This window comes from Apis florea, unplaced genomic scaffold, assembly GCF_048593485.1.
Source record: "Apis florea isolate Af1SG1 unplaced genomic scaffold, ASM4859348v1 contig_3587_pilon, whole genome shotgun sequence".
NCBI lineage: Eukaryota > Metazoa > Arthropoda > Insecta > Hymenoptera > Apidae > Apis > Apis florea.
Window position 1 is genome coordinate 3762094 of NW_028256789.1, and position 12449 is coordinate 3774542.

Genomic DNA, 12449 nt, shown 5'->3' on the forward strand with positions numbered 1-12449 from the left:
GCTGGTGTTACGTTTCCATCGTTTCGAAGAATAGGCAAACATTTGTGCTATGCAATGTATTAAAATAAAATAATTTTTCCAAGGAATAAATTACTTAAGAATTATTTTCAATGAAATTCGACGTTCAATTGATCGATAGATTCGTGACAATTTATTTTTAACCTCGCGGATTAAAGTTGTAGGGAGAAAGTTTTATAAAAGGAAATATCATGGTAGATAGAAAAAGCAAATACACTGTTTCGGCTAGAGATAAAATATCATCGTTAGGAGGTAAATTTCTTGAATATTATTTTCTTGAATGAAAACGATCGACGACACGATTAATTTAATTTAGGCGATACGTTGAAGAATTTGAACGAAAATTTTACTACTGAATTTTTGAAGTATGCAGATGAATACAACGTTTATCCCTTGCCAAAAATTGTAGTGAGTTTCCGGTTATCGTATTTCCTTAATTTTAGTTTTCTTGAAGGAAATTATATTTTTTAAACAAAAAAAATTTCGTTCAAATTTCAGAAAAACATGGATTACCGTATATCCAGCGTATCAACAATTTCGGAGAAGTAATCATTTCTAAATGATTCGAAATTTATCAATAATTTTGATCGAGAACTTTTATTTTAAGAATCGAAGATGATGAATCTCCTATATTTCATTTAACGTATACGAACAAGAAATTCCTATCTCCGATAAAAATTGAAAGCAAAGATAAGTATCTTTATAAAAATTTCTTACTAATAATAATGATAATGATAATGTGTATCATTTGATCTAATTCTTTTTTTCTTTTCGCCGTACGGCGCGAGATATCGATCTGTGTATTAGATGCATTGAATTCTACGATGCAAAAGTATAATACCATCACAGTATTAAAGTAAATCAAACGATCATTTCCTTTTCGTTACATGCTTAAAAAAGAAAAATAAATATTTTTATCGTGATCTAATATCCTACAAGATTACCGAACTGTAAAATAAACGCATTCGGCATCATGCAAATTGCGGAAATGATAATGAATATAAAATGCATCAAGGATTTAAATTTAGATATGAATCCGAACACGCAAGAAAATTATCATTTGCTCTGCACACCTGGAGGAAGGTAAGTGAATAGTAAAGTTACACGTAAGATCGTTTTAATAAATAATTTAATAGATAAAATATTTAGTTTGAAATATCTCTCTTTGAGACTTTGTGAAATAACTGATAATGGAATAAAGAAAATTGCAAAAGAATTAGAATACCATGATCCTCCGAATAATCCTAAGTTAACTATATTAAATTTGGCATATAATCATATAACGAAAAATGGAGCGAGTCATATAGGAAAAATGCTTCGAACAAACAGGTAAATTCATCAGCATTATATGTTATATATATATATATATATATATATATATATATATATATATATATATATGTATTTATAGTTATTTCACACTCACTATTCCCAGATTTCGTCCCAGATCATTCCTCTTTTTCACAATCTTTAACAATAATTCCTTAAAAATTCCACGATAGAAAATATTATTAGAAAACAAATTTACATATAAAATATATATCTTTATCTATAAAGTATATAGAAAAATTTTACAATATATGTATATTTTTTAATAAATAAAAGTATAGATATATTTCTTTATATACATATAAAAAACATTCAAATAAACTTCATTATAATTTTTAATCAAGGGATTACGATAATCAGAATGCAAACAAGGAAAGTTTAAGAAAAATGGAACAAAGATAAAAGCTAGAATAAAAATTGAGAAATCAGAATCAATAGAGAATATCACAAATGAAACATGTATAACTATATAAACTATAAGGATAAAAAATATTAGGAAAAGGATAGAAATAGAATAAAAATTAACTATCATCACCAACAATTTTGGAATATCAAAAATATTTCTCTAAAATGACGTTAATATTCAATTCTTATCTTACTTTTTATCTTACTCTATTTTTAATCAAGAGATGGTAATAACAGTCAATTATTACTCTACCTCATCTTGCTTTTAGCTTTTAGCAGCCAAGAAATGACAAAAAAAGTCAATTCATTACTTTATTTTATCCTGCTTTTAGCAATCAAGAGATGGCAATAATAGTCAATTCTTACTTATCTTAATTTATTTTTGCAAGTCAAGAGATGGCAGTTACAATCAATTCTTACTCTACCTTATTCTACTTCTAATAATCAAAAGATAGCAAGAGAAAGTCAATTCTTACTCTATTCTAGTATATTTTTGCCAATCAAGAGATGGTAATAACAAATAATTCTTATATCTATCTCTATCTTTATCTTAATATTTACTTTCTTTATTTATATGTTTCATTTATGTATATCATAATAATAAAGATGACGCTGATTTCACAATTTTTACAATGTTATTATATTCCTTCTACTATTGTTTTTCTCATTTATCTTCTGATTAATTTCATTGGTTCATTTTTTCTAATTTATTGATATATTTATTGATATATTTTATTATTAATGAATTATTATTATTGATATATTTTATTATTAATTGCAATAATTTGTTCTTATATATATATATATATGTATATATATATTATAAACGATACATTATTTGCATTATTACATATGCTTATTCTTTTTGTACTACATCATTATGTTTATATATCTTATATATAATTATATTATATCTTTATGTATTTCCATTTTTTATACACATTATTCATATATGTCACATATATATTTATTATTGCAAACATGTAGAATATGATTGCTATGATTAAAAAGTTGAATATATAAAAGTAATTATAAGAAAAGAAAGTACATTAATTTTCATAATTTAATATTCTATATTTCCATAATTAATACTAAGTAAAATGCATAAAAAATACATAAATGCTGAAATATTATCTTTAACAAATAAATATAAAAGGTAAGTACAAAAGATAAGTATAAAAGTTACTTCATTTAAAGTTATATTCTCCTAATATAAAAATTAATTTTATATTAATACCAAAACTTTTATTTTACTTTAAGAATTTCGATAATTCCAGGAATTTGACGTCAAGAACTGCCACAATTTCTCGAAATGTTTCTGTTCAATTTATATTTCTATAAAATTTACTCAAATTTTCTAATAATTTTTAAATAGAATAATATAATTGAAAAAGAAAACAATATATATTCTGTATTTACTCTTTACTCTTTATTTACTTTACATAACTTTAATATTTTTGATTGATTAATTGATAATGATTTTTCAGAAAATATTTTTTAATAATTTACTTAAATCTAAAGGATTAGAAGGAATGTAAGAAGGAATAAAGGTTTTTAAAAAAAAATTCATACATTTATTAAAAAGTAACATTTATTGAACATAATATACAATTAAAATTATATATTAACTAATTATTAATTGACTCATCTTGGCATATGAATTTATAATAACGTGTATAATATGTGTGGAAAAATTTTAAGAATTTGACATCATTTCCAGGAATAGGCAAAATTCCTAGAAAAATTTCTCGAGCAACTTCCTGTCAAATTATATTCTCCTGATACAAACTCATATATTCGGTCAAAAATTTCAATCTTAAAAATTTGGAAATTTCCGAGAATTTGACATCAGTTCCAAGAACTTTAAAAATTCCGAGAATTTGACGTCATTTCCAAGAATTTCAGAGATTCCGAGAATTTGACGTCATTTCTTGGAAAAATTTTTCGATCGACCTCCAATCGTATCATGTTCTCCTAATACAAAATCGCATTTTTGGACAAAAATTTTACATCGATCGGGGAATTTCGATGGCAATCTTTTTTATTAAATATCTCGCTTATTCTTCACGATATTAAAAAATACTTCGAACAAAAGTTGCATGGTTTCGAAAGGGCTGTATTCCGGTGCCCTCAATTTTTTTGTAACTCAAATTATAAAAAAGTTATCAAGGACACCTTTATTTTTTTAAATAGCACTATACACTTTTTTATACACCAATCTATGCAGCTTGGCATTCTCCATAAAAATGAATAGGGGTATTTTTTGTAAAAAACCATTAGTTTAGAAGATATTAATTATCTCTTAAACTATAAGTTTTTTGCCATATATGGCTTAGCACTTTTTTATAGAGAATACTAAGGGAAAACGATTGATGCATTAAAAAATGTACAGTCCCATTTAAAAAAACTACATTCGCGTTTATAACTCCTTAACCCTTCAATTTATAAAAAAATGAACAGCAGCAAGACATGCCCCCCTCGAAACCACGTAACTTTTATTCGAAACATTTTTTCATATCTCGAAAAATAAGCGAGATACATCGAAAAATGTCGATCTAATGTTCGAACACTTACGAAAATTTCCAAGAATTTGACGTCACTTCCAAGAATTTTAGAGATACACAGAACCTGGCCCCAGTTCCAAGAAGTTTAGAGATTCCCAGAATTTGACGTCATTTCCAAGAATTTCAGAGATTCCGAGAATTTGACGTCATTTCTTGGAAATGTTTTTCGGTCGACCTCCTATCGTATCATGTTCTCCTAATACAAAATCGCATTTTTGGACAAAAATTTTACATCGATCGGGGAATTTCGATGGCAATCTTTTTTATTAAATATCTCGCTTATTCTTCACGATATTAAAAAATGCTTCGAATAAAAGTTGCATGGTTTCGAAAGGGCTGTATTCCGGTGCCCTCAATTTTTTTGTAATCAACTTATAAAAAAGTTATCAAGGTCACCTTTATTTTTTTAAATAGCACTATACACTTTTTTATACACCAATCTATGCAGCTTGGCATTCTCCATAAAAATTAATAGGGGTATTTTTTGTAAAAAACCATTAGTTTAAAAGATATTAATTATCTCTTAAACTATAAGTTTTTTGCTATATATGGCTTAGTACTTTTTTATAGAGAATACTAAGGGAAAACGATTGATGCATTAAAAAATGTATAGTCCTATTTAAAAAAACTACATTCGCGTTTATAACTCCTTAACCCTTCAATTTATAAAAAAATGAACAGCAGCAAGACATGCCCCCCTCGAAACCACGTAACTTTTATTCGAAACATTTTTTCATATCTCGAAAAATAAGCGAGATACATCGAAAAATGTCGATCTAATGTTCGAACACTTACGAAAATTTCCAAGAATTTGACGTCACTTCCAAGAATTTTAGAGATACACAGAACCTGGCCCCAGTTCCAAGAAGTTTAGAGATTCCGAGAATTTGACGTCATTTCCAAGAATTTCAGAGATTCCGAGAATTTGACGTCATTTCTTGGAAAAATTTTTCGATCGACCTCCTATCGTATCATGTTCTCCTAATACAAAATCGCATTTTTGGACAAAAATTTTACATCGATCGGGGAATTTCGATGGCAATCTTTTTTATTAAATATCTCGCTTATTCTTCACGATATTAAAAAATGCTTCGAACAAAAGTTGCATGGTTTCGAAAGGGCTGTATTCCGGTGCCCTCAATTTTTTTGTAACTCAAATTATAAAAAAGTTATCAAAGTCACCTTCATTTTTTTAAATACCACTATATACTTTTTTATACACCAATCTATGTAGCTTGTCATTCTCCATAAAAATGATTAGGGGTATTTTTTGTAAAAAACCATTAGTTTAGAAGATATTAATTATCTCTTAAACTATAAGTTTTTTGCCATATATGGCTTAGCACTTTTTTATAGAGAATACTAAGGGACAACGACTGATGCATTAAAAAATGTATAGTCCCATTTAAAAAAACCACATTCGCGTTTATAACTCCTTAACCCTTCTATTTATAAAAAAATGAACAGCAGCAAGACATGCCCCCCTCGAAACCACGTAACTTTTATTCGAAACATTTTTTCATATCTCGAAAAATAAGCGAGATACATCGAAAAATGTCGAACTATGTTCGAACACTTCCGAAAATTTCCAAGAATTTGACGTCACTTCCAAGAATTTTAGAGATACACAGAACGTGGCCCCAGTTCCAAGAAGTTTAGAGATTCCGAGAATTTGACGTCATTTCCAAGAATTTCAGAGATTCCGAGAATTTGACGTCATTTCTTGGAAAAATTTTTCGATCGACCTCCTATCGTATCATGTTCTCCTAATACAAAATCGCATTTTTGGACAAAAATTTTACATCGATCGGGGAATTTCGATGGCAATCTTTTTTATTAAATATCTCGCTTATTCTTCACGATATTAAAAAATGCTTCGAATAAAAGTTGCATGGTTTCGAAAGGGCTGTATTCCGGTGCACTCAATTTTTTTGTATATCAACTTATAAAAAAGTTATCAAGGTCACCTTTATTTTTTTAAATAGCACTATACACTTTTTTATACACCAATCTATGCAGCTTGGCATTCTCCATAAAAATGATTAGGGGTATTTTTAGTAAAAAACCATTAGTTTAGAAGATATTAATTATCTCTTAAACTATAAGTTTTTTGCCATATATGGCTTAGCACTTTTTTATAGAGAATACTAAGGGAAAACGATTGATGCATTAAAAAATGTACAGTCCCATTTAAAAAAACTACTTTCGCGTTTATGACTCCTTAACCCTTCTATTTATAAAAAAATGAACAGCAGCAGGACATGCCCCTCTCGAAACCACGTAACTTTTATTCGAAACATTTTTTCATATCTCGAAAAATAAGCGAGATACATAGAAAAATGTTGAACTATGGTTCGAACACTTCCGAAAATTTCCAAGAATTTGACGTCACTTCCAAGAATTTTAGAGATACACAGAACGTGGCCCCAGTTCCAAGAAGTTTAGAGATTCCGAGAATTTGACGTCATTTCCAAGAATTTCAGAGATTCCGAGAAATCGACATCATTTCTTGGAAAAATTTTTCGATCGACCTCCTATCGTATCATGTTCTCCTAATACAAAATCGCATTTTTGGACAAAAATTTTACATCGATCAGGGAATTTCGATGGCAATCTTTTTTATTAAATATCTCGCTTATTCTTCACGATATTAAAAAATGCTTCGAATAAAAGTTGCATGGTTTCGAAAAGGCTGTATTCCGGTGCCCTCTATTTTTTTGTAACTCAAATTATAAAAAAGTTATCAAGGTCACCTTTATTTTTTTAAATAGCACTATACACTTTTTTATACATCAATCTATGCAGCTTGGCATTCTCCATAAAAATGAATAGAGGTATTTTTTGTAAAAAACCATTAGTTTAGAGGATACTAATTATCTCTTAAACTATAAGTTTTTTGCCATATATGGCTTAGTACTTTTTTATAGAGAATACTAAGCGACAACGATTGATGTATTAAAGAATGTACAGTCCCATTTAAAAAAACCACATTCGCGTTTATAAATCCTTAACCCTTTTATTTATAAAAAAATGAACAGCAGCAGATAAAGATAAGTAATTTTAGGTATTTTATAAATACTTGAAAATTTTCGAAATTTTTTTAAATAAATATTGAAAATGTAAATAAACAAACCGAAAATGTTAATAAACAGACCATATTTTATAAACAAATCAAAATTTTATTTCCCAGGCGCAATATTTTTAAAATTTTCGAAATTTTTTGTAAATAAACATTGAAAATATAAATAAACTGGTTAAATTTTTTAAACAATCCAAGATTTTAAAAAATATAAAAAATATTAAAAAAATTCTTACCCTATACTTACCTTATACTTACCTTTTACTTATCTTACAAATTTTTAATGTTTCCAGATTCATTTTTTAATAATTTACCTAAATCTAAAGAAGGAATATAGGGAATAAAGGTTTTTTAAATAAAGAACTCATTCATTTATTGAAAAATAATGTTTATTGAATGTAATTTACAATTAAAATTAGATATTTTTTAATCTAAAACATTATAGGAATATAGGAATAGAAGGAATATAGGGAATAAAGGTTTTTTAAATAAACAACTCATTCATTTTTTGAAAAATGGCGTTTATTGAAAAATTTACAATTCAAATTACATATTTTCTAATTATTAATTAATTTAACTATATTTACATAATTATAATTATTGTTTAATATATTTATAATAATTCCATTTAATTTTTCCAGGCGAAATTCTTGAAAAAATTTTTTGAGCGATTAACTTATATTTTCTGATATAAAATCATATGAGGTCAAAAATTTCAATCTCGTTCAAGAATTTGGGAAATTCCAGGAATTATTTCTAAGAATCCTGGAAAAATTCCAAAAAATAGAATGTTTTTATCAGAAATGTTTAATTTAAAGGAAAATACAATTTTAAAGACAAAAATTATCTATTATATATTTACCTGTTACTTACTAAGCTTACTTTTTACTTAAGCTGCTATATTGTTTAGGATCAATTATAAAAATTGTAATTAGTTTGCTTTATTATAAATATTGATGCAGCATTAAAAATATAATATAACATAATAAATATAATCATATGATAGTATAATATCGCAAGATATTTTCTATTGTTTTCGTTCATTGTTCATTATTCAATAACCATTTAAATAATATCTGTAAAAAAAACAAAAATATTTTATTATTTATTATTATATATTAAGCGCAACTTATAATTACAATTAAAGTCTAAGTTTTTTTGTTATTACAGATCTTTAAGATGCTTAGTTTTACTTGGCAATAGAATATGTGATGAAGGAGCATCATTAATACTACGGGAACTTCAAATGTATTATAATTTATTCTAACTAATACTATATTGATTAATATCTAACATTAAATAATATATTTAATCGATGAGTTATTTTAAAACTAGAATTACTTTAAAACACGAAGAAATTGTAGAGTTGCGTCGTAGAAAATTCGCTGAATTGGCATTGCTGGATGAATGGGTAATCAAATGTTTATTAAACTTCTTCTATAGTTTTAAAAAAAATGAACAAATTTTTTTCATATAATTATTAAATATTTAATAGATGGAAAAGAAGAAAATGGAAGAAATTGATAAAAGCATAAATGGAGAATCAATTAGAAAAAATGTTAATAATAAGTTTAAAACACGACAAAATCGACGATCTAAAAAATGTGTATATCGTAAAAATTATATATTTTTCTATCTACTTCTTTTTATAAAGAAATAAATTATTTTTTTAGCTCTTCAGGATTCTTCGATGATAATAAAAGAAGAAGGAAATATAATTGAAGATTCAGATATTATGCATGTAATGAGTGAAATTTATAGAAACTATTTAATGACACATGATCTAGATTAATCATTTTTTAAATATTTAATTCACAGAAATTTAAAACAATAGTGGAAAATGAAATACCATGCCATCCTTTTAGGAAAGAAAGTTATCCAATACATGGAGAAATAATGGCAATTGGAAATTTGGAATTGCAATACTTAGATTTAAGCTGTAAGTATTTATAATTTATTTTGAATATTATTTATTGAATATATATTTTGAATATTATATATTATTATAATTTATTTTGAATAATGAGGAATCTGAAATAAAATCTTTTTCATTTAGATAATCATTTAACAAGAAATATTTTAGAAGAATTAATAAACTGTCTCTATTATCAGAATTATATGTTACGTGGCAGCACAAGCAAAGGTCTTTTATATATTTTCATCGAGGTAATTAAAATTCTGTCTAAAATTAATTTCTTATATTATTATAAATCTAAATTTCAAGGGAAACGATATTAAGAAGAAAGAAGAAAAAGAATGGTATATATTCGAAAAAATTTTACAACAAAGACAAAGTGGGGAATCTTTAAAAGATAATGCTTTTCGAGAATTCGTGTCAAAAGATTGCGAAATCTTACGGCAGAATGTTTGTTTTTCATAAATATTTTCTAAAAATTTGCATAAATTTCTACAAATAAAATTATTATTAATGTATTATTTGTATCTTTCGATTCATGGAATTAATTTAATGAAATAACCAAATAATATATGTAACATTTCTTCAAATAATAATTAAAATGATAAGGAATAGATATATCATATTCTTTTAAGTTTATTGGAAAAAAATAGAAAGTTGGAAAAAATCGGCAAAATTAATCGAAAGGAAAAATGAAATGGCGTGATTTTGTCGTGCGAAAGCTCTTATCGTTTAACCTTTGAACTTTCATGTGACAGCGAGGCCAGAGTTATACACACTGTATGCCTGATCATTAGTTTTGCCGCGTTGCAATTTACGACAATGTTGTTTCACATTGCAGCCGCGGCAGTGCTGACGAATATTGCGTTTTTAGAAATCTACACGTTGTATGATTTACCGAAAATCGAAGATATTTCGTTTCTATCGGACAAGGTAAACCTTACAGTTAATTCTTCTTAATTTTCTTTCCTATTATTGGTTTTAATAATTTGATCATATTAGTCTTTAAATTGACAATCAAATAAATATAATATTATCCAAAATTTATTGCATCGTAAAATAAATTAATAAAATAATTTATATATTTCAAACAAAAACCATAGACAAATTGAGATAGCTTTAAGTCTAAAATAATTGTATTTAAAAATATCGTATGTAATGTTCTAGATATACTGTTTTATTTTTTCACGCAAATGAATGCCGGAAATGGGGTACAGTCGATGACGAAACCGGTATCCGGCAAATAAGTGAACACATACGACCTCTAGTGTGTCGAAACATGTGCAAAAGATAGTTGGGTGTGTCGTCGTCATTTGCTTTTTAAGTAATTTATATTTTTCAATCATTAGTAATAATTTTTTTTAAAGATACGAAACTATTTCAAGAATTTTAATATTCAGTGGTGAACTATTGATTACAGCGAACGATTCGTTCTTTTCAAAAATACAAATAAAACGGAAACACTGGTTTGCCATAACCAAAGTGTTATCTTTTTTTTTTAGCATCTAACCAGTAGCGCCATCTTTAAAAATACTCAAACTTGGCGTACGTTCTTACCGACAACAAGGTGAACTTGTTAATAGTTTTTGATTAATACCACCATCTTTTCGAGAAAACTTGAAACTTCTCATACAGTTGCAGATAGTAAAGTGAATTGTTTAGATAAAATCAAAAAATTTTATCACTAAAACAATAATTTGATGATGAGATAAATAATTATCTTCTAAACAATCCAAAGATTTAATTGAAGTTCAAAATGTACGAAAATTTGTTCAAGAATCCTCTACAGCGAGTGTTCGTGTATGGAACGCTAAAACGGGGAGAACCCAATCATAGTTTGATTCAAGACGCTGAAAATGGTTATGCAAAATTCTTGGGACTTGGAAGGACCACTATTCCATATCCATTAATAATTGCTACTGATTATAATATACCATTTTTGTTGAAGAAACCTGGTTTTGGTCACGTGAGTATTGCATGGATTTGATAATATTAACATAACTATATTAATATTGCTATACAACTAATTTTGTCGAATTGTTAATAGTAATAGCATTCATTGTTATACGTTTAATTTTTCTTAAGAAAATTATTATTTTTAATTTATATTAAATTAAATATCCTTTATTTGTAAGTTATTAAACTTTTATAGAATTATATTTTTTTTTATTTTATATTTTATAATTCTAATATTAATATTATTATTAAATAAATTAAGCATTTTAAATTTTTCTTTACAATTTTACATTTGTATTAAAACTTTGTTAATGTTTGAATTAAATTTTTGAATTATTCTATATAATTAATATATAGAATTATTTTATTTTTTACATTTTTTTATAAGCAGCATGTTTTCGGTGAAGTATATGATGTCGATTCAAAAATGTTAAAAAAATTAGACGAACTAGAAGAACATCCAGCTTTTTATAAACGATCAGAAGAAAATATATTATTTGCTCCAGAATCTAAAGTCAAATCAATGGATAAGTTTGAGGAGGTATATTATTTTTAAAAATATTTAATATATCCAGAATTATATTTTTCTTTAAATTAATTACTACCTATTTTATCATTGTTTTTTTAAGAATAACAATGTCTTAAAAGAAAAAATAAAAATATTTTCTTTTCTAATTTAAAAATATAAAGTAGCAAAATATCAAGTATACTCAAGTATATATTTTAATTAATACACGCAATTGTTATTAAATTAATCTGCTCCATTTATTATCAAACTTATTTTCAGGTCAGTACCTTGATAAAGGTATGGATATATTTTCTACCAAAGTTCAAGACATCCTTATTAGAAAATCCCATGTACAGTTCGTACAGCAACGAAGGAAGCCACGGACTCAAGTATTGCGAAAAGTATGTTCGCGATGCCTCGTACAATCACAGAAGCGAAGTTCAGTGATACTTTATCCTCTGAAATATATTTGTTTCCAGCGAGGAGAGTACAATAAGGCCGGAAGACCTGTTCTGACTTCTTGAAGTTTTGCATATGTTGTTGCTGCTTCGTTATAAAAATTCAACATTATGCTGTTAATTCTGATAGTTAATAAAAGATTCTTTAAATAAAAATACTGGAACTTAATCCTCTGCAATTTAAAATGTTTTTTTATGAACAACAATGAGTTTTCCT

At 26.2% G+C, this 12449-nt stretch overlaps 2 protein-coding genes across 15 annotated transcripts; both read left to right on the top strand.

Annotated features, from left to right (window-relative positions):
• The first annotated feature begins 142 nt into the window (after positions 1–142).
• Positions 143–9928, top strand: LOC147656589 (uncharacterized). 2 transcript variants are annotated; one of them, XM_086914258.1, is made up of 11 exons: positions 143–270; positions 626–874; positions 958–1101; positions 1168–1347; positions 8566–8643; positions 8731–8806; positions 8891–8999; positions 9069–9136; positions 9214–9334; positions 9452–9561; positions 9620–9928. In XM_086914258.1, the coding sequence occupies exons 2-11, from the start codon at positions 843–845 to the stop codon at positions 9773–9775; spliced, it is 1074 nt and encodes a 357-aa protein (XP_086770384.1). In that variant the 5' UTR covers positions 143–270; positions 626–842; the 3' UTR covers positions 9776–9928. The 2 variants fall into 2 exon arrangements, with proteins under 2 accessions (XP_086770384.1, XP_086770385.1); XM_086914259.1 differs by lacking the exon at positions 143–270 and having other exon boundaries at positions 813–874; positions 1189–1347.
• A 153-nt stretch (positions 9929–10081) lies between these two features.
• LOC100871129 (putative gamma-glutamylcyclotransferase CG2811) lies at positions 10082–12401 on the top strand. 13 transcript variants are annotated; one of them, XM_086914270.1, is made up of 7 exons: positions 10088–10243; positions 10478–10634; positions 10813–10877; positions 10946–11276; positions 11658–11807; positions 12054–12175; positions 12254–12401. In XM_086914270.1, the coding sequence occupies exons 4-7, from the start codon at positions 11067–11069 to the stop codon at positions 12288–12290; spliced, it is 519 nt and encodes a 172-aa protein (XP_086770396.1). In that variant the 5' UTR covers positions 10088–10243; positions 10478–10634; positions 10813–10877; positions 10946–11066; the 3' UTR covers positions 12291–12401. The 13 variants fall into 13 exon arrangements, with proteins under 13 accessions (XP_086770387.1, XP_086770396.1, XP_086770386.1 ...); XM_086914271.1 differs by having other exon boundaries at positions 10106–10243; positions 10731–10877; XM_086914272.1 differs by having other exon boundaries at positions 10106–10243; positions 10478–10608.
• The last annotated feature ends 48 nt before the right edge of the window (positions 12402–12449 follow it).

Coding starts and splice junctions, on each gene's coding strand:
- LOC147656589 (XM_086914258.1), top strand. CDS start 843: ATGCAAAAGTATAATACCATCACAGTATTAAA. Junction 9,000..9,068: donor AAATCGACGATCTAAAAAAT/GTGTATATCGTA, acceptor TTATTTTTTTAG/CTCTTCAGGATTCTTCGATG. Junction 9,137..9,213: donor AAGATTCAGATATTATGCAT/GTAATGAGTGAA, acceptor TTTAATTCACAG/AAATTTAAAACAATAGTGGA.
- LOC100871129 (XM_086914260.1), top strand. CDS start 10,133: ATGTTGTTTCACATTGCAGCCGCGGCAGTGCTGACGAATATTGCGTTT. Junction 11,277..11,657: donor AGAAACCTGGTTTTGGTCAC/GTGAGTATTGCA, acceptor TTTTATAAGCAG/CATGTTTTCGGTGAAGTATA. Junction 11,808..12,053: donor CAATGGATAAGTTTGAGGAG/GTATATTATTTT, acceptor ACTTATTTTCAG/GTCAGTACCTTGATAAAGGT.